General features: G+C 36.4%; 1 protein-coding gene across 1 annotated transcript in view; it reads right to left on the reverse strand.

The window, feature by feature from the left end:
* The window catches only part of SLC44A5 (solute carrier family 44 member 5), a 406,025-nt gene that overhangs the window by 15,870 nt on the left and 365,434 nt on the right, over positions 1 to 24,721 (reverse strand). Inside the window, exons 8-12 of the mRNA XM_030942323.1 lie at positions 16,793 to 16,918; positions 15,908 to 15,968; positions 12,064 to 12,187; positions 10,506 to 10,589; positions 7,461 to 7,573 (exon numbers count right to left, since the gene is read on the reverse strand). Coding sequence (XP_030798183.1) covers positions 7,461 to 7,573; positions 10,506 to 10,589; positions 12,064 to 12,187; positions 15,908 to 15,968; positions 16,793 to 16,918 — 508 coding nt within the window. The remainder of the gene's footprint in view (positions 1 to 7,460; positions 7,574 to 10,505; positions 10,590 to 12,063; positions 12,188 to 15,907; positions 15,969 to 16,792; positions 16,919 to 24,721) is intronic.

A 24,721-nucleotide genomic window follows, 5' to 3' on the forward strand; every position in this document is an offset into this window, starting at 1 on the left:
GTGAAATCAAAGAGGACACAAACAAATGGAAGAACATACCATGCTCATGGATAGGAAGAATCAATATCGTGAAAATGGCCATACTGCCCAAGGTTATTTATAGATTCAATGCCATCCCCATCAAGCTACCAATGAGTTTCTTCACAGAATTGGAAAAAACTGCTTTAAAGTTCATATGGAACCAAAAAAGAGCCCGCATTGCCAAGACAATCCTAAGTCAAAAGGACAAAGCTGGAGGCGTCACGCTACCTGACTTTCAAACTATACTACAAGGCTACAGTAACCAAAACAGCATGGTACTGGTACCAAAACAGAGCTATAGACCAATGGAACAGAACAGAGTCCTCAGAAATAATACCACACATCTACAACCATCTGATCTTTGACAAACCTAGAGAAACAAGAAATGGGGAAAGGATTCCCTATTTAATAAGTGGTGCTGGGAAAATTGGCTAGCCATAAGTAGAAAGCTGAAACTGGATCCTTTCCTTACCCCTTATACGAAGATTAATTCAAGATGGATTAGAGACTTAAATGTTAGACCTAATACCATCAAAACCCTAGAAGAAAATCTAGGTAGTACCATTCAGGACATAGGCATGGGCAAGGACTTCATGTCTAAAACACCAAAAGTAATGGCAGCAAAAGCCAAAATTGACAAATGGGATCTAATTAAACTAAAGAGCTTTTGCACAGCAAAAGAAACTACCATCAGAGTGAACAGGCAACCTACAGAATGGGAGAAAATTTTTGCAACCTACTCATCTGACAAAGGGCTAATATCCAGAATCTACAAAGAACTCAAACAAATATACAAGAAAAAAACAAACAACCCCATCAAAAAGTGGGCAAAGGATATGAACAGACATTTCTCAAAAGAAGACATTCATACAGCCAACAGACACATGAAAAAATGCTCATCATCACTCGCCATCAGAGAAATGCAAATCAAAACCACAATGAGATACCATCTCACACCAGTTAGAATGGCAATCATTAAGAAGTCAGGAAACAAGAGTTGTTGGAGAGGATGCGGAGAAATAGGAACACTTTTACACTGTTGGTGGGATTGTAAACTAGTTCAACCATTATGGAAAACAGTATGGCAATTCCTCAAGGTTCTAGAACTAGATGTACCATATGACCCAGCCATCCCACTACTGGTTATATACCCAAAGGATTATAAATTAGTCTACTACAAAGACACATGCTCACGTATGTTTATTGCAGCACTATTCACAAAAGCAAAGACTTGGAATCAACCCAAATGTCCATCTGTGACAGACTGGATTAAGAAAATGTGGCACATATACACCATGGAATACTATGCAGCCATAAAAAAGGATGAGTTTGCGTCCTTTGTAGGGACATGGATGCAGCTGGAAACCATCATTCTTAGCAAACTATCACAAGAAGAGAAAACCAAACACCACATGTTCTCACTCATAGGTGGGAACTGAACAATGACATCACTTGGACTCGGGAAGGGGAACATCACACACTGGGGCCTATCATGGGGAGGGGGGAGGAGGGAGGGATTGCACTGGGGAGTTATACATGATATAAATGATGAATTGATGGGTGCTGACGAGTTGATGGGTGCAGCACACCAACATGGCATAAGTATACATATGTAACAAACCTGCACGTTATGCACATGTACCCTAGAACTTAAAGTATAATAAAAAATGATAATAAAAATAAAAAAGATGCGTCAAAAACTCCCCCTAAGGTTTATACCCAATACTAATTTATTATTATCCAGTTATTTATTTATCCTTGCAATTCTATGATTTTTGAGGTTATTTTAATAGATACAAGTTTAGTGAATTAAATTGTTTTTATTCATAACACTGTCATTCTAAAATTTTGTCTGATATTATTGTCTTCTTCCACTTTCTTTTGTTACTGATTGTTAGTATATTCTTTCCATCCCTTCACTTGCAAATGTTTTATTTCCCTATATGTTTTATAACTTTTATAAATAATATATAGCTCCAATTTGTATGTGTATATTTTAATCTGACCTGACAATCTCTGTGTTCTAACTGGTGAGTTTAACATATTTATACTTTATATATTGATATATTTGTTTCTATGTTCTTAATTTTGCCTTTTGTATTCTACTTTGTGTCTATACTTCTTTTCTTCCAATTCCTGTCCTTTAAAATTGATTTTTTGTTTGTTTACTTATATTCCATTTTTCTTCTCTACTGGTTTTGAGCGATATACTCTATTTTTATAATAGGTTACCTTGAAAATCTGTTCTTTTTTTTTTTTTTAAGAGCCTACAGTCAATATGTTAACAAGGAAATGCAAGACCTTAGTTACTCAATAATCAACCACTCTGACTATTTCTCCATAATTTTGTTATGTACATTTTAAATAAGTTAGCATGTAGGTAGAGCTAAACAAATTTTACCTGCATAAAATAATAATTCTAGTGTCCAATGTATAAAGCAATTATTATTTTATGCAGGGAAAGTTTTTTTAGCTTTACCTAAATGCTTACTAATTTATTTTCTTTGTTCACTATCTTTTCTTACATCTCATATATTTCTGTGGAATCATTCTCCTTCTTCTCACTCTCTCTCATACCTGCATTCAAACCATCAGGAAATACAGCTTTTATACAAATAAAAACATGTATGGCCACCCTCAAGAGTTTCCCTCATTTGGCATATACATTTCTGCAATCATCTCCTTACTGGTCTCATTGCTTCTACTCTTGCCTCACCACAGTCTATTCTCAACACAGGGACTAGAGCAATCATTATATCTCATCTCTCTGCTACCCAAAGCCCTACATTGCCTCCCTGTTTCATTCAGAGTAAAAGCCTAAGTTTTATAATAATCTGTAAGGCTAGTCCCCTTCATAAATTTTATGACCTCTTCTCCCACTATTTTTTCCTTTACTCAGTATACCCATCCACACCAGGCTCCCAGCCATTTCTTCAACACACTCTTATCTTATAGGGCCTTTGCTCTAGCTGCACCCACTGTCTGGAACTTTTCCTTCATCTTGACTGTCTAACTCCATTGCTTCCAAGTGTTTTCTTATTTTCCCCAAAAAACCCCTCCTACTAATACCGCCATTTTCACTCCTTGCCCTACCATGGCACTCACAATCTCCCCTTACCTGCTCTACCTTTTCTTTTTTCCATAGCAATAACTACCTTCTAATACATATATTACTTAGGCTATGAGCATCATGAGAGTAAGAACCTTTGTTCCTTTACTGTTGTACATCAAGAGTCTAAAATAGTGTCTGTACACACCAGCTGTTCAATTGATATTTGTTGAATAAACAGAATAATGTATGACTAGATATGGATTTATCTTCCTTTACTCTCCTTAGTCTAATGAGGGCTTCCTATATCTATGGATCCATGGTTTCATCAGTTCTGGCAAATTCTCAGCCAAGAGCTTTCAAATATGGTTGATATATGTTAGGCGGTTCTCAACCTATTTTCTATTTCTTTGAACCACACAATCATATTTTTGTCCCCTTGTCACATTCTGCTATATTTTTGATAATTACTTCAGATTCATATTTCAGTTCATTAATTCTCTATTTTGCTGTTTAGCTTATCAATTTGTTTTTAATCTAACATTTTTATTTTGAAAAGTTCTATATGGCTCATCTTCATGTATGCCTGGACATTTTTGTTGATTTTTATTTTTGTTGTCCAAGCTTTGAATAAATGATACTCCATGTCCATGAATGAATGAATTCACTTTTTTTTTTTTCCTGAGACAGAGTCTCACTCTGTCACCCAGGCTGGAGTGCAGCGGCACAATCTCAGCTCACTGCAACCTCCACCTCCTGAGTTCAAGCGATTCTCGTGCCTCAGCCTCCCAAGTAGCTGGGACTACAGGTGTGTGCCACCATGCCCAGCTAATTTTTGTATTTTTTTAGTAGAGACAGGGTTTCACCATGTTGGCCAAGATGGCCTCGATCTCTTGACCTCATGATCCACCTGCCGCAGCTTCCCAAAGTGCTGGGATTACAGGTGTGAGCCACTGCGTCTGGCTCTGATTCTATCTTCAATTCTTTAAACATTTCATGCATGGTTATTTCACTTTCTATATCTTTCTTTCTTTCTTTTTTTCTTTTGAGACAGAGTCTTATTCTGTTGCCCAGGCTGGAGTGCAGTGGCATGATCTTGGTTCACTGCAACCTCCCCCTCCCAGGTTCAAGCAATTCTTCCACCTCAGGCTCCCAAGTAGCTGGGACTACAGGTGTGCACCACCATGCCCAACTAATTTTTGTATTTTTAGTAGAGACAGGTTTTCACCATGTTAGCCAGGCTGGTCTCCCACTCCTCACCTCAAGTGATTGGCCCCCTCGGTCTCCCACAGAGCTGGGATTATAGGAGTGAGTCAACGCACCTGGCTACATGTTCTATATCTATTAATTCCCATATCTGCATTCTTGGAGACCTCAATCTCATGTTTATAGTATCCACTGATTTTCACACAGAACTGTTTTCTTGCAGGTCAGGTAGTCTCGGACTTTGTTGATCTGAATCTGTGAAAACCTGGTGACGTTAATTGAGGAAACTTTCATCTAGAGGAGATTTACATTTGTTTATTTTGGCAGTCAAAGGGTACTTACAAACTGGGGTCACTTTAGACATTTCTAGGATCCCAGGCTTACTCCAGGAGTTTCAGGTGTGATCCCCTGTTCTGCTGCCAACTCAGGTCTAAGTCTCCTGATCCCAGCACTGCTATGGGTTACCCAGTGTTTCACCTGTGCTTCCTGCTTGGTTCCCCACTTTGATTTTAGCTCATGAGTTATTTTTTTCTTTTGGAGGAGATTTCATTTATTTCCTAAAGTTTTTCAAAACAATGTATTATATAAAACAATACAGTGCAATACTCTTTTTAATGTCATGATTTCATAGCAAGAAGGCCCTTCAGACAATTTAGTTTCCTTCTACTAGTGAATGTGAAAGTCTAGACAATATTTTCCAATTTCTCTTTCTTTGCTTTCTCTCTCTTGTCCTAGATTTTTTAAAATTACGATCTCTGGGCTTCAAGTCCTCTTTCCTCAATAATATTCCTGAATAACAACAATATCAGCAACAACAAAAATAGACACTATTTATTGAACATTTACTATATGCTAGCAAAATCTAAGTACTTTATTATTTTGTTTAGTAGTCACAGATTCCTGTTATATGATTGAAAAACCTTTGAATTAAAGAAACTGTATGCTTGCAGAGGATCATACAGTTCATATGTGATGAATGTGGGATTGTGCCTTTTTCATACCTTAAATACATGCTCATAACCAAAGTGTTTTATGTCTTCTCCTGTATACCTCTTAACCTGTTCTGGCCAATGAGAATTGTTCCATTGCTGTTCATAAACATCTGCCTACAAGCAGTCTGGCTTTTTCTCTGCTCAGTATGACACATCCACATTGTTATTTGTTCTAGTAAATGGGCTGCTGTCAGTAGGAAATTTCAGTAGAAAAAATTGGTTTCTCATGATATGTAGAAAGTCAGTTGTCCAGGATAGTAGCAGAGGTCAGTTACATATAGTCTTATTTTCTGATACTCCTCAACCTAACTGGACATTTCCTCCCTCAATAAATACCATCAAGCTTATTTCCCACACCATTAATTTTTGGGTTAGTACTATCTAGGGAGTCAATAGGGAGCGGAAATTGGTTGTTTTACCTGCACTTTTTATATGTTGACCATCTTTCTCCTTTTTGCCATTGTCAAAATTGCACTACAGCCAATCTCAGATTTTTCTTGCTGCTTAAGACTTCAGTAAAGTCAATAGCAGACTTTACTGCCCTTTCCTTCCTGATGACAATACAAGAGTGATTGAATCACAAGCCCAGACTCTCCAGTGGCAAAGGGCAGAGATTGTTTTAAGCTCCAAGCAGGAACACAAAAACAAGACATTTAAACAACTTTTTTTTTTTTTTTTTTTTTTTGCAGTTTCTGATTAGAGGATGGAAGTTCTTGTGTTCCTCAACCAGACTGATCCACCTCTTATTTGTTACCTGGCTGTGTTCAACAAGAAGCTCAGGTGGGATTCAAGAGGAGCTGTACAGCAGGAGCAGATAGGGAACACCTGAGAAGACCAAATGGTTTACTAATAACTCATTGGAGATAATGAGGAGGGTAATAACAATAATCCAACGCATACTGATTGTCCACTGTGTTCCAGGTACAGCTCTGAGAGCTTTATATTCATTGTCTCATTTAATCCTTAAGATCCTCTGAGATGACGATACCATTATTGTGCTGATGTTATAGATGAGAATACAGGGTCTTTTAACCACCAACAGACTTCCCAAGTTACCCAGTTGTATGTTATGGAGCTGGATTAGAACACAGGCTAACTACACAACCTGCAGATTCAACTGCATTCTTATATGTGTATAGCTCTTCATTGAATGACAGAAATAAGAGATTGTTATTTTTGATGTTTACTACCATAAAACTGTTGTCAGTCCAAATGGTGCCATAGGGGAAATCATTATTTTAAATAGAAACATCTCAAACAGTCATATAATATATAGGCTCATACCTTTTTTAGAAGAGTGAAAGGAAGCTGCCACAGGTGGTATATACTGTTCCACGTGAGACACTTTAATTCATATATAGAGCTCGCATTATACCTGATATGTATTGTTTTGGGGAGATCAAGTTTGTGATTAGATTTCAACCTTGATTTTAAAAATTGTATTTGTATAAATTTGTGAGGTACACGTGTAATTGTGTTATATGGGTATACTGCATAGTGGCTTTTAGTGTATTCATCACCTGAATGGCATGCATTGTATCCATTAAATAATTTCTCATTATCCACCCCCTTCCAGTCCTCAACCCTTCCACGTTCCCATTGTCTATTACTCCACACTCTATGTCCGTGTGTACTCATTATTTATCTCCTGCACATCATTTAGTTCCCACAGACAGTACTGTCATTCTCCACACAATAGTGTAATTCAGAATACTTGCCTCTAGAGGGCAATGCTTCATTGTGGAGTACCAATTATTAACCGGTGTGACAGAACCTGGATTAAACGTACCAAGTTGAAAGAGAAAAATAGATCACACTTCTGTAACTTTGCAGACCTGGCCTTTGATCGGATAGAAACGTTAAAGAAATAAAAGAAGTTGTCTGAAATGTTTTTCATTAATCTAAAAGGATTTCTTTTTACCTCCTTCTTAGTATCCGTGAGGCAGGAGACCAAAGGCTGGTAGGAAAAAGAGTAAAACGTTCTGATAACATTTTTTCCCCAAAGATATCAGGAAGAAAAAGTTAGAGACAATATATGCAAAATGAAATATTTTTTCTAAGTTTAAAGCTTTCTTGAGGGTAAAGAATAATTAGATCCACTGAAAACAAATGCTTTCTGGTAATTGATAACAGCAATTGAAAATAAAAGGATTACTCTGATATCTGACAATTTGAAGAGGCGCGATACCTACCATAACCGATAATTCCAATCACACCAATCATGAAGACCCAGAAGAGGCATCCAGCTATGAACCTCAGAAGTATCAAAAATATCCAACTAAGGACCATGGCGATCGTCAGGCCACTAGAAAAAACCCACAACAAACACAGTGGTCAAGTGTGCTAAACATAACATATTACAAACATCAAGACAAAACTTTTTTTCTATTCAAAATTATTCTCAAATTCTTTTATTTTACCTGGCTATAGAAACATTAATAATGTTAAAAAGCATAAACAATGATTTCCATTAAGACTTTCATATGAAAGAACAGGACCACCAGAGACTTTATACAGAACTCATCTTTGTGTACCTGCGTAAACTGAAGTCTAGTATCAGTCATTGTTCAAGGAAAAATACAATTTCTCCAACCTACAATTTTGATCTATTGGCGACAGTTGCCATGTCTTAATTTTTCCCTTCCTACCTACCTACTAGGTCATAAATTGTAAAATATATTCATGATGAATTTGTTCTGTTCCATTTACTTAGTGACTGGTGTAATATGGCTATCTAGAAGTAAGAGAATCATTTTGGGGCAGAAAGATAAGAAAAATAACTGGCCATCTCCGGAGCCCATGATGCTGTAGTCATTATCACTATGGTCTAATTATCTCTAGGAGTTTGTGATGCCTTACATCATGCAGACATCTATTCCAGGTCCCCAGTGATCTGTGGGCCCTTATTTGGAATCGTGATAAGGCTTCTGTGTCTCCAGGGAGATGTGACTTTATCAAGCAATTAGCAGCATGACTATTTTCTGTCAGTTTTAATTTCTTCTTAGAGCTTGACTGAACTACTAGAGAAGCTTCTTTTCCTCCCATATACCCAGGTTAAGGTCACATTGGAGTCTTCTGATGTAATTTCCTCAAAGAGAACTCATTAAGATCAGAAAGTTGGCTGACTCTTCTATTAAGAATTGATACGTCTGGTGCTATCTGTAAGTTTCCAAACATAGCAATAGACAGAGCATGGTACATTTATTAGGTTATTGTCTCAAGTGTTATCTTTTTATTATAAAAAAATCTCAATAATTGCTGTCACTGGATAGATGACAACACAGTATTGAAGTATCAAGGTCTTGCAAAGCCTGCGCTTTTAACTCTAGAAGTCATTCCCTCTTAAAATCATGGATACTTTAATGCTTAAACATTCACTATGGTTGAAGAATTATTCCATGGCATAGCCCAAAGGAAGTATTCAGAAGTGTCAGAGGAAACAAAACAAAAAATAAAGCTGTTTATTCTATGTGTTTTAAATTTGTACATAAAAATTATAACCAAATACACTAGATACAAGCATATCAATACTTTAGATTTATATTTATAAAATAAGAAAGAGCAAAAGAATTGAAAATAAAGGGAGATGTTCATGTTTTACTCTTATGAGTAGTGCCTGGGTAGAGAGGGTTTCAGTGTGTGTTTTGGGGGTGAGGTAGGCAAGATAATCTATTATAATGTACACTTGTTCAGGTAGGTATGAAAAAGCCAAATGAAGAAGAAGCATGTAAGTTATCTAGTGACATTTGGGTCTGACAATAGGGGAATCAATTTAAATACTGTCAAGAATAGACTGCAATCTCTGCTGGAGATAGATCCTAGCATACTAAAATTAATTACTGTGATCGTTTAAGACAAAGCATCAAAATGAGTAAAGTCTCATAATATGATCTAATTTTACAGCTCTAAACACCACACACTAGTATCTCACACAAAATACAACTTAGACTTTATTATGCATCATATAGTTACATGCATCTATCTTGCTCCACTAGTGTTTTTCTTACTGTTTCCTGAACCACATTTTTTTTGTGCATCTACTATACGTTCAAGGACTCATATAGAAGTTAGGAATACAAAGATGAGTTAGACATAGTTACCATTGTAAGTTCATACTTTATCAGAGGGAAAGGGCCAGGTAAATAAAACACAGAATGGTAGGTGCTATATGGAAGATGAGTATGTGTATTTATAGGTGTGTAAACACACACATGTACACACAATGATGGATAAGAGGAACACATAGGAAGAAGTAAGTAATTATATCTGGGGAAGATAATAAAGGTTATAAATGATACTAAAGCTGATTTTTAAAAATGAGGTGCAGTTGCCCAGGACTCAATACCAGGAAAGGAAACAGAATGTGCAAATTTACGGGATTTGATAGTCTAGGGATGGGCATGTTATTTGATATATTTAGATTATAGTGTTAACCAAGAAACATGGGTGGAGATGAATCTGAGAAACTAAGTTGGGCTAGGTTTTAAAGGGCCTTAGAAGTAACTGGAAAAGTTTTAATTTTAGTCTTTGACCATTAGGGAACCATAGAAGCTTTTAAGCACTAGAGGGTGACAAAAGAGCCAGACAGTAATGACAGTCTTAAATGGATCACACATTTACCCATTCCAGTGCAGTGACTACATTTCCTTAACTTTTCTAGGAATGCAACTCTTATGCCTGAAAATGTTACATCTCCCTCTCCTTGTTGTCTGTACATCTATATTTATGTATCACATATGTAGCTATGCAGGTTGTCATAACTACAATGACTTCTGGTTATGATGAATACCAATCATTATGTGAAAGAGATGTGTTAAAAATAGGAACTACCCTTTTGAAGTCAAGGGAGGGACAAATTAGAAAAAAGAATCTGAGAAACCATCCTGCATCTACAGCAGCATGTGATGAGAAGCACACAAATATTACAGATATGGAAGTCCTGCAGATAATGCTCCATGTGACTTGAAGTACATGCTCATCAGTACTTTTATTAGTACTTTAGTGAATACAATTAAAATTTACATTCTGCAGACACTGGGCATATTTCCAAATATATTTTCCCTGTCTCACCTCATCTGAAAAATAAAATGGCAGGAACTGACATCTGAGTGAAATTTGTTATGCCACCAATACATTTCTTTTATTCATGAATAAAAATAGAAAATTTGAAGAAAGAGTTCTACAAAGATAAAATCGGAATGGGACTGCAGAAGAAACATCTATGTGTTTTCACTTACATGAGAATCCAATACCAAGTTGTTGCATAGTCTTCAAATACTTTCAATCCAAGTGACTTTGCATCAAGAAGTTTATTGATACCACTGCATTGAAAGAAGGAAAAAAATCAATTATTTTTTGATGACCACTAAACAGAAATGTTCTTTTTATGATAAAAGGGATTCTACAAGGGGCTGTTGAAAGCATGTTTTCAGAAACCATCTATCAGTAGTGACTCTTTTCCTAGCCACGATAATACATAAAATGTCACTTCAGTAAACCTGCAAAAGTAGCTATAGCTGCACACAGAGAGAACATGGTTTTCAAGAATGGTGAACAAATCCTTTTCCACTGTGTGCAACATTTCCTCAATATTGCAGAAACCTCACTGTAAGAAATGAACATAAATGATAAGATTAGCTTTTAACTTGAAAAACCCATAGTCAAGAATGAACATCATCCTTAATTCCCCTTCCTAATCCTGACAGTAAGGCATGATGGAACACATACTAGAAATTTCACAATCATCAGTGTCCAATTTGATGAATTATCAAAGTGAACACATTTATGTAACTACAACATTGTCAACCCCTTCCTCATGTGCCCCAATTGCAACACCTCTCCCTTCCTCAAAGTAACCAATATTCTGACTTTTGTGATAATAATTTCCTGTTTTCTTTTTAATTTTACTAATTATATATGCATCACAGGGAGATAAATTTAACTCTGCTTGTTTTTGACTTTTATATCAATGGAATCATATTTGTATTATTATTTTGAGATTTCTTTTACACTGATTTATATTTATGAAAATCGTGCATGCTGCTATTGTATTCTAAATCTGCAGGAACTAACTATACTAATTATACTGCTAAAGTCTTTTAAGATAAATTTTTAGAATATCTTTATTTTTTATCTATAATTCAACAACTGAGCAAAGCAGTGATATGCTGTATAGATTTATGTTTGTGCACATATGTGTATGCGTGCACACAGGGAAATATATTTTCCAGTAACATGGAGTGCCATGTGTGTAGAGCTGAGGGATGTGGGGAATTTACTGCATTATACTTAGTACGTAGAAATTTGATATGCCACCAATACATTTCTTTATGTCACACTTCTATACCTGTTGATAATGAAAGATTTAACCATTTTGAAAAGCATCATTATTCTTTCTTTCTTTTCTTTTCTTTTCTTTTCTTTTTTTTTTTTTTTTTTTTTTTTTAAATCCCAGCTAGTCAGGAGACTGGGGAAGGAGAATTGCTTGAACCCAGAAGGTGGAGGTTGCAGTGAGCCAAGATATGGACCCACTGGTCTCCAGCCTGGGAGACAGAAAAAAGCATCATTATTCTTTCTACCTGATTCTGGGTTCTCCCTTACATGCTCTTCTTAATGAATATGTATCAAGCTCTTTAATTCACAGTAACGTGTATATTTATTTATATAGATATTTCATATATATATATATATATATATAGTGACTTTTTACTATAACCCTTAACCTGATAGGAGCTTTAGTCTTGAGTGCAATAACAAAATGCATCAAACTGAAAATTAGAATGTAAACACACATACTTCGCAGCATCCCTGAGTTCTATAACACTTCTTGTCCCTCCATTTCCATCTTGAAACACCATCTTACTTCCTATTGTTAAAGTGCCATTTTTGGTAGAGAAGTCAGGGAAACATCTCTGGAGAACTGTGAAAATAAATTAAAATTATCATAGTCATTTTTCTACTTCTTTCATGATGTCCTCCCTTTCTTAAGCTTTCTGTTGTATATAATCAAATTCTTGCTAGGCATGCAAATTTCTCAATATAGATAGCTCATTGCCTGTTACTTGATGATATGATTTTCTAATGGTCCTAAGACTAGAAAGCAAATATGATCACACTCTGAAACTACATTCTAAACTTGATTATTTTACACATGGTATATTCATCAAGTAGTCATAAATAAAATGCACATCAAAGATTTTAAAAGAGTAATGATGCATATAATTCATGGCAGCACATTTTAGTAGAAAGGCCACATTAACTTGTATGACTGGATGAGTTTAGTTTTACTATTAAAAATATATATTAGGAACTACTTGAGTAAAACTTTGAAAATTGGGGATCAGCGAATAATACCTTGGGATATAAGAACCAACTCAAACTTTAGGCTACTAAAACAACTAAATTTTTGTTTGTGAATTCTTAACAATTTGTCTCCCAGCTTTTTCATTTACAACAGTTTTTTAGTGGAGTTGAAAATGGAAATTCTGAAGCTATCAAAAGAGGCCTACACTTTGTAGACTAGTATGATTTCTAAGAAAAGTAAAATTACTATTCAATCTTCTATGTTCTTATTTTGATTAGAGTCTTTGCCTCTTTACAAATTTATTTCTAAAAATATTTTAAAACCCCAATTTTAAAGGAAGAAGTAAGGAAAACCAGAAATGGATCATTTTCATATATTTTTTCTTGTAAGAAGCATCACTGATTTGCATAGGTTCATATGTAGTTTAAACCTGAAAATATTAAAGCAGTTGAGCTGGGGAAAGAAGAAACAGATCTCTTTAAAGCCTTTCCCGACTTCCCTGGCTTAAAAGGAATTTTCTTGTCTGCTCACCTCTAGCTTCTGCTGCACTTAGGACATGGCTAATTCCTTTACCCGCCCCACCTTTCTACTTCTCTTCCCTTCCTTTCTGTGGCAAATTTGACACAATAGCCTTTACCAGCTGCTTCTATGCCCTCAGTTTAATCATAGTTTTGGCCCCACCACTTCATGGAAATTATCCTCCCAGTGATCCCAGTGACCTCTGAATTGTCAAAACCTCCAGATATGTTACAGTCTTCATCCTGCTTAGACCTGTTACCTAGCACAGGGCTTGGCACACAGTAGAAATAAGTCAATATTTGCTGAGGAATGAGTTAACTTTTTCGAACCTTTGACATGGTAGATACTTCTTGACATATCGAAACTCTTTTTTCTTGGCTTACATGGTCAGGTTCTCTCTCCTGTCCTCCCATATTTCTGTGCACTCTTTCTTTTTCTACTTCTTAAATACAAGTGTTCCTATCTAGAGGTTCCCATGACCTTGTTTCATGTATTTTTTTTCTGGATAATCTCATCCAATCTGTTAGTTTTCATTACTAAATATGTTCATTACATATTTGGAAAGTGGATAAAATATTTAAAAAATATAGAACTATACATAGTCCTTCCACCTACAGTGAACTATATTAACATTTTGGGGAATTTCTTTCCAGTCTTTCTTCTACAATAAATATTTTCTGAGAGTCAAAATCATACAGGACATGCAGTGTTTTCCCTTCTTTGTTTTAATCTTACTTATTTCCTTTTATGAACTCTTTAATGAACAAATTTTATTATCTGCATACTATTCCACTGAGTGCTATTTAATCTTATATTAGGAGGAACACAAGTTGACTGCAACATTTAATGTCTTTCTCACTAGACTATGAGGGACTACACCTTATTCATTTTTGTATCCCCAGTGTACACTTTATCTTGTGTGACTTAGCCAAACTGTACTTGTAAGGGCAGGGACTATGTCTTATACTTTGATACCTATTAAATCTTTTGTTACTAATGATTTATTTTTATCCTTTTGCATAAAAATTTATAACATTGATTTTGGGTGTGGACATTCATTGCTGAGAGCTTCCTGGTAAGTGCTGCTGCCATGGGACCTACATCTTTGCTTCAAGGTCTTTTATGACCCCGCGAAGAGTGCTGGAAGTATGTAAGACATGTTTGGTGGTAGCTCCTTCAGTGGGTATTTGACTATCTACTCAAACTAATGACTAATGCCCTTCCTCCATTTTAAGAGACATATATCCATTGTAGGAAAGTGAATAAATAGAAAAAAGAAAGAAGAGAGAAATTTCCCACGGTTTTGCCAGTCCCCAAACGACTACTTAATGTTTTGGTATATTTCTTTCCAATCTTTTTCTTTGAAGAGGTTTTTTTGTTGTTGTTTATTTGTTTGTCTTAATTTATACACGTTTATAATTATAAGGCTTGTAACAGTTTGAATTTTATTTAACATTATAACGTACACATGCATGTTATTCCAATAGTTATATTTAATAATTATAAAATATTTCATTTAGTGAATACATTATAATTTAAGTATTCTCTTGGTCTTAGATAGTAGAGTATTTCTTTCTTTTTTCTTTTTTTTTTTTTTGACACTTTAAATGTGATGGACAATTTAATGTAAAGCTTTTTTTGTAATTAGGATTATATCCATAAGAAAGAAAACTCAGTGATTATTTCATTTTGTTCGTTTCCTTTTTATTTTTTTAGAGACAGCGTTTCACTCTGTTGCCAAGGGTGTGTACAGTGTTACAATCATAGCTAACTACAGACTTCAACTCCTGGGCTCAAGTGATTCTCCCGCCTTGACCTCCCAAGTAGCTGGGACTACAAATGCACATTGCCGTGTCTCACTTATTTATTTAATTATTTATTTATTTATTTATTTATTTATTTAGAGACGGAGTCTCGCTCTGTCGCCCAGGCTGGAGTGCAGTGGCCGGATCTCAGCTCACTGCAAGCTCCGCCTCCCGGGTTCACGCTATTCTCCTGCCTCAGCCTCCGGAGTAGCTGGGACTACAGGCACCCACCACCTCGCCCGGCTAGTTTTTTTGTATTTTTTAGTAGAGACGGGGGTTTCACCGTGTTAGCCAGGATGGTCTCGATCTCCTGACCTCGTGATCCGCCCGTCTCGGCCTCCCAAAGTGCTGGGATTACAGGCTTGAGCCACTGCGCCCGGCCTCACTAATTTATTTTTAAAATTTTTGTAGAGACAGGGTTTCACTGTGTTGCTAAGGTTGGTCTCAAACTCAAGCAATCCTCCCACTGTGGCCTCCCAAAGTGCTGGGATTACAGGCATGAGCCCCTATGCCTGGCCTCTTTTTGTCCAGAGTATTACTTTAAATACAGTTTATAATTTTAAAGAAATAAAATATTGACTAATTCCAAATATATATAAATGTTTCAAGTGATAAAAACAAGTATATGTCCTCCCCCTACTCCTCAGGCAATTTCTGAACAAAGTTTTCAGCTAAAATCAGGAGTGGGTGTATATGAGCATATCTGTGTGTGTATTTATGCATGCTTCCAAAGCACCAAATGATCAATCCAACTAAGCTTGCAACTTTCAATCTTTTTCTTGTATGTTTATGAAGGAAAATTCAAAAAATCACAGAATTCCAGAGAAAATGTACTTGGCTGGAGCCAAGAGATGAGTTCTACTTTTGACTTTCCTGCTAATCAACTCTGGGACTTTAGGCCAGTCAGAGGACCATTCTTGGCCTCAATCTCATCAATTGTGAAATATGGGAACTTAATTAAGTAGCATTTTGGTAGATTCTGTGTTTCTAAGGTAAAATAATTGCCACTTACAAGGTTTGCTTGGAAAAATCGCTGTTGGACAGTCATCATCCAGTAAAAGTTGTGTGAGAGACTAAAATAGAAGGAAGAATGTTAACAGTTCAAAGGCTATATGATGATTATACTCAATCTAAATATGTCCTTTAAAAAATTAAACTCCATAATAATCTCTTTATTCCAAATTACTTCTACTAATAATATTAATTGTAAGATTATCACACACACACAATCTTGCTTGACATTCTTAACTGTCCTAACTGTAATTCAATTGAACCAACAATAATAAAACCAGGTCATCTGAAAACAAGGCACACCTTTGGAGATGTGTATCTTTGTCTTAGCCATATCCTGAGTCTCTAATTTCTTTCTTTATTTTTTTTTTTTCTGGAAAAACAACATCTTCTCTAATTTAGAAACCATTCATATTATTTAACATTGTGATGATTTAGAATTCCCTTACATTTCTCAAACCTAGGTAAGGGTTGGGGTTTTAAAAATGAGTTGTTATCAAACTGGGCTTGGAAATAAATTTCTACTTGTTACTAAGTTGCTACGGGGCTTCATCACCACATTAACGAAATGGTGACTGCATAAAACATTAACTCCTAGTTCTAGAGTAAAAGTCTATCCAAGTTGAGAATGTGTTGGTGTCAGGGAATAGTAGAAGCTAATTAACCAGACATAACAGTTTTTCATGACACCCCAAATCTACAAAATGATGTGCTATAAAGGGTGTGTGTGCACACTCAGTACACATGCATTTGTGTTTTAATGAAATTGTGTCTAACCATTTCCTAGAAGATTTGGGAGCTTGTTCAGTAACAAATTCTCACGTTACACTTGAGATTGAAAAAAAAAGTTAAATTCTTCTCTAGCTTTAAGCCTAAACACACGTACCTTCACAGGCTTAGCAGTGGTCTTACAGAACTGACGGTAGTCTTCCCAGTGGCTTTTGTCTTTTGTGTACAAAAGTTGCATTTCCACATAGGTTAAAAATTTTTCTGGGCACTTGGAGACACAGATCTGTGAATGAACAAAGTGATTAGAACTGAACTGAGTTGAACAAACCCAGGAACTGCCTATAAAGCTAGATTTCTAAATTGTCCACCATAACAAAAAGCAATGCACTGTTTTCCAGCTAAGATACCTAAATCAATTTTCTTGCTCTCTCTCTCTTTTTCTTTCCTTTAAATTTTTTTTAGAGACCGTGGCATGATCATGCCAGCCTCAACCTTCCTGGGCTCAAGTGTTCTCCCACTTCAGTCCTTTGAGTAGCTGAGACTACAGGCAAACACCACCATAACCAGCTAATTTTTGTATTTTTTGTAGAGTCGGGGTTTTGCCATGTTCCCCAGGCTGGTCTCAAACTCCTGAGCTCAAATGATCCACCCATCTCAGCCTCCCAAAGTGCTAGGATTACAGGTGTAAGCCACTGCACCTGGTCTAAATCAATTTTCTAGTCTTATTGTAAAAAATGAAATTTCATGTACTAGTTACCAATCTCTATTCTTTGCTCTTTGATATTGATGTTATGTTAAAACAAGATACCATACGGTGATAGACTTATTTTTAACTTTTGATTTTGAGATAATTGTAAATCAACATGTAATTGTGAGGAATAATAGGGATTTCAGATACCTTTCACTGTTTCCCTCAGTGGTAAGAACTTGCATAATCATAACACAATATCATAAGCAGGAAATTAATATTGTTACTGCTATAGTTTGGATATTTGTCCCTACATACCTCATGTTGAAATTTGATCCCCAGTGTTGGAGATAGGGCCTAATGGGAGGTGTCTGAGTTCATAGATGCAGCAGCACCCTGTTCTTATAGTTCAGGGAGGAATCTGCCCTATTCATTAGGGTTTCATGAGGGCAGATCCTCCCTGTTCTTGTGATGATGAGTAGCTTCTTAATCTATTAATTCCCTCAAGAGCTGGTTGTTAGAAAGAGCCTGGCACCTCCCTCATCCTCTCTCTTGCTTCCTCACTAACCATGTAATTTCTGCACATGCCAGCTTCTCTTTGTCTTTTAGTACGAGTGGAAAGCAGAAAGCTGAAGCCCTCAACAGAGGCAAATGCTGGCTCCATGTTTCTTGTACAGTCTGCAGAACCATAAGCCAAACAAACCTCTTTTCTTTACACATTACCCAGTCTCAGGTATTCCTTTTGCAGCAACACTAAGCAGAGTAAGACAGTTAGAAGCCACTAACCTTACTCAGAGTTCACCAGTTTCATATTCACTTGTTTGTGTGTGCCTATGTATGTGTGTAGTTCTATGCCATTTTATCAGACATGTGGTTGTGTGACCACTACCACAGGACAGAGATGGACTTTTAATAAAATACTTTATGATTTTAAAGTGTAATTTAAGATTAATCTTGTCTGTGTAGTACATGCATATTCAGGGTTAAAATCTTCCTTCCTTTCCTAAATATGAATAAAATGATGATTTAAAATTCTCTGAATATTGAACACTTATGCCACTAATAGTTACTAGCGTCTGTGAATTCTCAAACACAATTCTCCAAATGTAACTGGAGTTTTAGCACCATATGAAACAAATCAAGGCTATCTGACACAATCAATCATCATTATGGTCTTTTACCAATAACATCTAGATGTGGGCAGAGAGGTCATCTTTGCAATTTTTTTACATTAATAAACTTTGGGGGCCTATCAGTGCCAAGCCAGATCACCGTGCTAGTTCACAAAACCACAGTAGAGTGACGGAAATCCAATCAGTAACTCCACAGAGGGAAGGCGGAATCAGAGGAGATACACTCTATTGGTTTTGCTTTTTTTTACAATAAAAAATAAAGGTCAGATGAAGCCATGTGAACTGCAGCTAACCCTTTCAAGTCTCTCCATCACCTTCAGTTCCTCCTTCTGAAATCTTTCTCAGCCCTGACTTGCTCCATCTCCCTACTCTGGTATTTATTCTCATTGGCCAACCTGTAGCTCAACCCATTGGCAGTTAGGTAAAAACAGTGCTGCTTAGCTGACATCTCCTTTCCATCTTTTGGGTTATGTACCTGCTGTACACAAAGCCATTTGGTGTGGACCCTACAACTAAGTTAGCAGGAGAATAATGAAATGCATATGCCTCAAATCTCACAGTTAATATTTTCTTGAAGCAACAGCAGTTCAATTCCTTCTAGAAATTTTGGCAGGGCAAACAACTTATCTCCACATCCACACCTCCACATGTATTTCCTTTTTCTTAGTTTCTCATCCACACATGTGTGTGCACACACACAATGACATATGCATATTCATGTACCTTTAGAGAAAATACTAGTGACTTCATAGGTATATTTCTTTTTTTTTTTTATACTTTAAGTTTTAGGGTACATGTGCACAACATGCAAGTTTGTTACATGTGTATACATGTGCCATGTTGGTGTGCTGCACCCATTAACTCGTCATTTACATTAGGTATGTCTCCTAATGCTATCCTTCTCCCTTCCTCTGACCCCATGACAGGCCCTGGTGTGTGGTGTTTCCCACCCTGTGTCCAAGTGTTCTCATTGTTCAATTCCCACCTATGAGTAAGAACATGTGGTGTTTGGTTTTCTATCCTTGCGATAGTTTGCTCAGAATAATGGTTTCCAGCTTCATCCATGTCGCTACAAGGAACATGAACTCATCCTTTTTTATGGCTGTATAGTATTCCATGGTGTATATGTGCCACATTTACTTAATCCAGTCTATCATTGATGGACATTTGGGTTGGTTCCAAGTCTTTTCTATTGTGAATAGTGCCACAATAAACATATGTGTGCATGTGTCTTTATAGCAGCATGATTTACAGTCTTTTGAGTATATACCCAGTAATGGGATGGCTGGGTCAAATGGTATTACTAGTTCTAGACCCTTGAGGAATCACCACACTGTCTTCCACAATGGTTGAACTAGTTTACAGTCCCACCAATAGTGTAAAAGTGTTCCTATTTCTCCACATCCTCTCTATCACCTGTTGTTTCCTGACTTTTTAATGATTGCCATTCTAATTGGTGTGAGATGGTATCTCATTATGGTTTTTGATTTTCATTTCTCTGATGGCCAGTGATGATGAGCATTTTCTCATGTGTCTGTTGGTTGCATAAATGTCTTCTTTTGAGAAGTGTCTGTTCATATCCTTCGCCCACTTTTTGATGGGGTTGTTTGATTTTTTTCTTGTAAATTTGTTTAAGTTCCTTGCAGATTCTGGATATTAGCCCTTTGTCAGAAGGGTAGATTGCAAAAATGTTCTCCCATTCTGTAGGTTGCCTGTTCACTCAGATGGTAGTTTCTTCTGCTGTGCAGAAGCTCTTTAGTTTGACTAGATTCCATTTCTCATTTTTGACTTTTGTTGCCATTGCTTTTGGTATTTTTGACATGAAGTCCTTGCCCATGCATATGTCCTGAATGATATTGCATAGGTTTTCTTCTAGGGTTTTCATGGTTTTAGGTCTAACATTTAAGTAAGTCTTTAATCCATCTTGAATTAATTTTTGTATAATGTATAAGGAAGGGATCCAGTTTCAGCTTTCTACATATGACTAGCCAGTTTTCCCAGCACCATTTATTAAATAGGGAATCCTTTCCCCATTTCTTGTTTCTGTCAGGTTTGTCAAAGATCAGATGGTTGTAGATGTGTGGTATTATTTCTGAGGGCTCTATTCTGTCCCATTGGTCCATATCTCTGTTTTAATAGCAGTACCATGCTGTTTTGGTTACTGTAGCCTTGTAGTATAGTTTGAAGTCAGGTAGTGTGATGCCTCCAGTTTTGTTCTTTTTCCGTAGGATTGTCTTGGCAATGCAGGCTCTTTCTTGGTTCCATATGAACTTCATAGTAGTTTTTTCCAATTCTGTGAAGAAAGTAATTGGTAGTTTGATGGGGATGGCATTGAATCTATAAATTACCTTGGGCAGTATGGCCATTTTCACGATATTGATTCTTCCTATTCATGAGCATGGAATGTTCTTCCATTTGTTTGTGTCCTCTTTTATTTTGTTGAGCAGTGGTTTGTAATTCTCCTTGAAGAGGTCCTTCACATTCCTTGTAAGATGGATTCCTAGGTATTTTATTCTCTTTGAAGCAATTGTAAATGGGAGTTCACTCATGATTTGGCTCTCTGTTTGTGTGTTATTGGTGTATAGGAATGCTTGTGATTCTTGCACATTGATTTGTTTCCTGAGACTTTGCTGAAGTTGCTTATCAGCTGAAGGAGATTTTGGGCTGAGACGATGGGGCTTTCTAAATATACAATCATGTCATCTGCAAACAGGGACAATTTGGTTTCCTCTTTTCCTAATTGAATACCCTTTCATAGGTATATTTCTAAGAAAGCTGAAGAACAATTTAGGGACATTCACAGCATGCAACACATCCACATATTTTAGAAGAAGGTTAAGATGATTATCAATGCAAATGTCAAAAGTTCACTCTGATTGGAGCCAAGCTGAATAAACCTTTAACATATTAGGAGATACTTTACAGACATTTAGACTTCGACAATTGACTGATATAACATTGAAAGACAACTGAACTACTTCTATTGAATACACTTAAATGGATTTATGAAAGTGAGTACTGAAAGCACTAATGCTTTCACAGGCTTTAAATGATGCTAGGTACTTCTGAATTGAGACCATGATGATTCTGTATTTACAAAGCACACACACAAACAATGTATACTACACATAGAAAAGTACTGTGTTTGCAACACATAAAAGAAAGTAATTAAAATGGTAAAACGTGGTTTGTTAAGGAGAATCACATCAGATCTCATTCTAGACACAAATGAGCTGTTAAAAAACAATACAACTGCACTTTACTTTCTCCCTCTATCAGACCAATTTGTTCACCTCAAATAGGGTGCTGATTAGTAGTAATCAACATATAATTAGTCCAAATGAAGGTCACATTGAGGTTGGATGTTCTAATTGATCACAGTCTGTCCTTTAAGTACTCGTGACACATGTCTGGACCATGCTGGCAGTTAACAAAAACATAGTGCATAAAAATATGGCTCAGATCAGTATATGCACCACTGACTGGAAGACTAAATGCAAGTCTGCATTATTAGCAGCTAATAATGACTCAGCTAATAATGAGCTAATTCTGACTCAGTTCTGATTCTCTGTGCACCACAAAGGGCACTTTGCATCAAGTTCGGTATTACTATTTTTATCTTTAATTCGGATAGGCTTAACACTCAATTACAAATTGGAATTTGGTGGCTGGGAGAGTGAATTACATTGAAGGTTAAAACACTACATTTGTTATGAAGAAAAGATGATCTAGTAACTCATTTATGAAACAACAAAAAAGCATAATACGCAAGTGTATTTTGTTTTATCATAGGAATGATAGATTTGTAGATTATAGTGGAAAAATTCTTAACTAGAATTAGGAAGATATTCTTTCATTCGTTCAGTCATTTGTTTATTCATTTAATAAATATTTACTGATCCCCCATTCTGTGCCTATTCCAGGCACTGAGGACAGAAGTAGTAGTGAACAACACATAAAAAGCCTTGCTCTCAAGCAATTTGTCTTCCAGTAGGGGGAGACAGATAACAAATAATAAATAAGTAAACTGTCATAAGATGGTAATAAACACTAGTAAGTAAGATGGTATAAGATGATAAATAAATAAGGCTGTAAAGGAGGCTACACAGAGAGAAAGGAGTGGCTGGGTGGGATTCTAATTTTAAAGAGGTAGTCAAAGAAGCCTCACTAAGAAGGTAACATTTGCAGAAATTCTTGAACAGCATGAATGATCAAGATATACAGTCATCTGGAGAAATAATTCTCTATGTAGGAAGGACAGCAGAATCTAAGTCTCTGAGGCAGGAGAGTTCCTGAATCCTTTCAAGTATTAATACAACAAATGGCCAGTATGACCCAAGTGCAATGAGCAAAGGGAGTAGAATAGGATATGTGGTCAGAGAGTGGGTCAGACAGTGAAGGATCTTACAGGCCATTGTTAGGACTTTGGCTTTTTGTATAAGTAACTTGGGAAGCTATTGGGGCATTTAAGCAAAGAAGAGACATAATCAGACTTATATTTAATAGGACCACACTGGCTACTGGGTGGAAAAGAGACTGCAGAGGGTAAGGGAGCAAGGACAGAAACAGAAAGATCAGTCAGGAGATCCTTGAACTAATCTAAAAAAGAGATGATGGCTCCTTGAACTAGAGAAGAGGTGGTGAGAAATAGTTTGGCTCAGGGTACATTTTGGAGGGAGACCTAAGGAGAGCTCAAACATGGGTATGAGAGAGAGGGAAATCAAGGATAAGGTAGAAATCAAGGTATTTGGAGCTGGCATTAATTGAGACAGGGAAGACGTTGGGGTGGGGAACAATTTTAGGGATAAAGTCAGAAATTAGGAATTCAGTTGTGGGCATGTTAAATTTGAGATGTCAACCAAATATCCATGTAGAAATATTGCACGGGTGGTTGGATAGAAAGGTCTGGAGCTCAGGGAGCAGATTTATTTGGAGATGTAAATTTGAGGGGTCAGCAAGTAGATGGTGTTAAACCTATGAGACTAGGTGAGATCATCAAAGAAGTAAATACAGACTTAGAAAAGGACTAAGCTTCTTGTGGGAGGGAAATGCAGTGTTTAAAAGATGTTGGAAAGATTAATATAACTCATCAAAGGAGACTGATAGGGAGTAGCCAGAGAGTTGGGAAGAAATATAGAAGAATCTTGTGTCCTGGACACCAGGTGAAAAAGGTATTTTAAGGAGGAGGGAATGATTAAATACTATTGTTAGATCAAGTAAATGTGGATTTAATACTAACCATTAGCTTAATAATGTTGAGGTCGATGATATTGTTTAGGAGAAATTGAAGTAGGGATAAAAGCTTCAATGAGAGCGAGAGGAAAGGATTTAGATAGATAAATGTGGACTATTCTTTTGAGAAGTTTTGGAAAAAAAAAAAAAGGCACAGAGATATGGAACAGTAGCTGGAGGGGGATGTGGGATCAAGGGGAAAATTCTTTAAGATGAAAGAAATAACCGTAGTGAACAAACCAGATAAAAATTCTTGCCCTTAAGCAATTTGTTTTCTACTAGGGGGAGACAGGAAACAAATAACAAATGAGTAAAATGTTTGCTGTAAGATGGTAATAAGTGGTAATGAATAAGATGGTATAAGATGGTGAGTAAATAAGGATAGAAAAGATACTAGAGACAGGAATGGCTGGGTGGGATTATAGTTTTGAGTAAGTAGTCAAGGAAGCCTCACTAAGAAGGTAACATTTGTGGAAATACTTGAAGAGGATTAATGATCAAGCCATATACTTTGTATATTGATGAAGACAATTTAGTAGAGAAGGAAAAACTGATAATAAAAAAACAACATTTCTGAAGTGATGTGCTTAATTATGCAAGAGGATGAGATTTAATGCACAAATGGATGGGCTGGTCTTAGAAGCACAGCCAGTTCACCCAAGGGGAACTAGAGGGAAAGCAGAATGAGTATATGACATAGATGAAGATAGGTAGGCAAATGGATGTCAGAGAGGGAGAATTTAAAAGTTGTCTTCTGAATGCTTCTACTTGCTCAGTGAGACAGGAAACAAAGTCAGAGGCTGGAATGGAGATTGGGAAAGAGATCTTGGAGGTTCCAGGTGAGAAGAAAAGGTGTGAAATTGTTTTCTAAGGCAGTAAGCTATAGAATGGACAAGGGTCTGTAGAATGGTTGAGACAGCATTAATGGCCCACTTGAAGTTAGGTCCTGAATTTAAATGACTGTTGTATGTTTTTCTCCAAGAACACACAGCTGCCTAGATTCAGGCATGGAGTAGACTGAAAGCTATCTTTA

This window comes from Rhinopithecus roxellana, chromosome 12, assembly GCF_007565055.1.
Source record: "Rhinopithecus roxellana isolate Shanxi Qingling chromosome 12, ASM756505v1, whole genome shotgun sequence".
NCBI lineage: Eukaryota > Metazoa > Chordata > Mammalia > Primates > Cercopithecidae > Rhinopithecus > Rhinopithecus roxellana.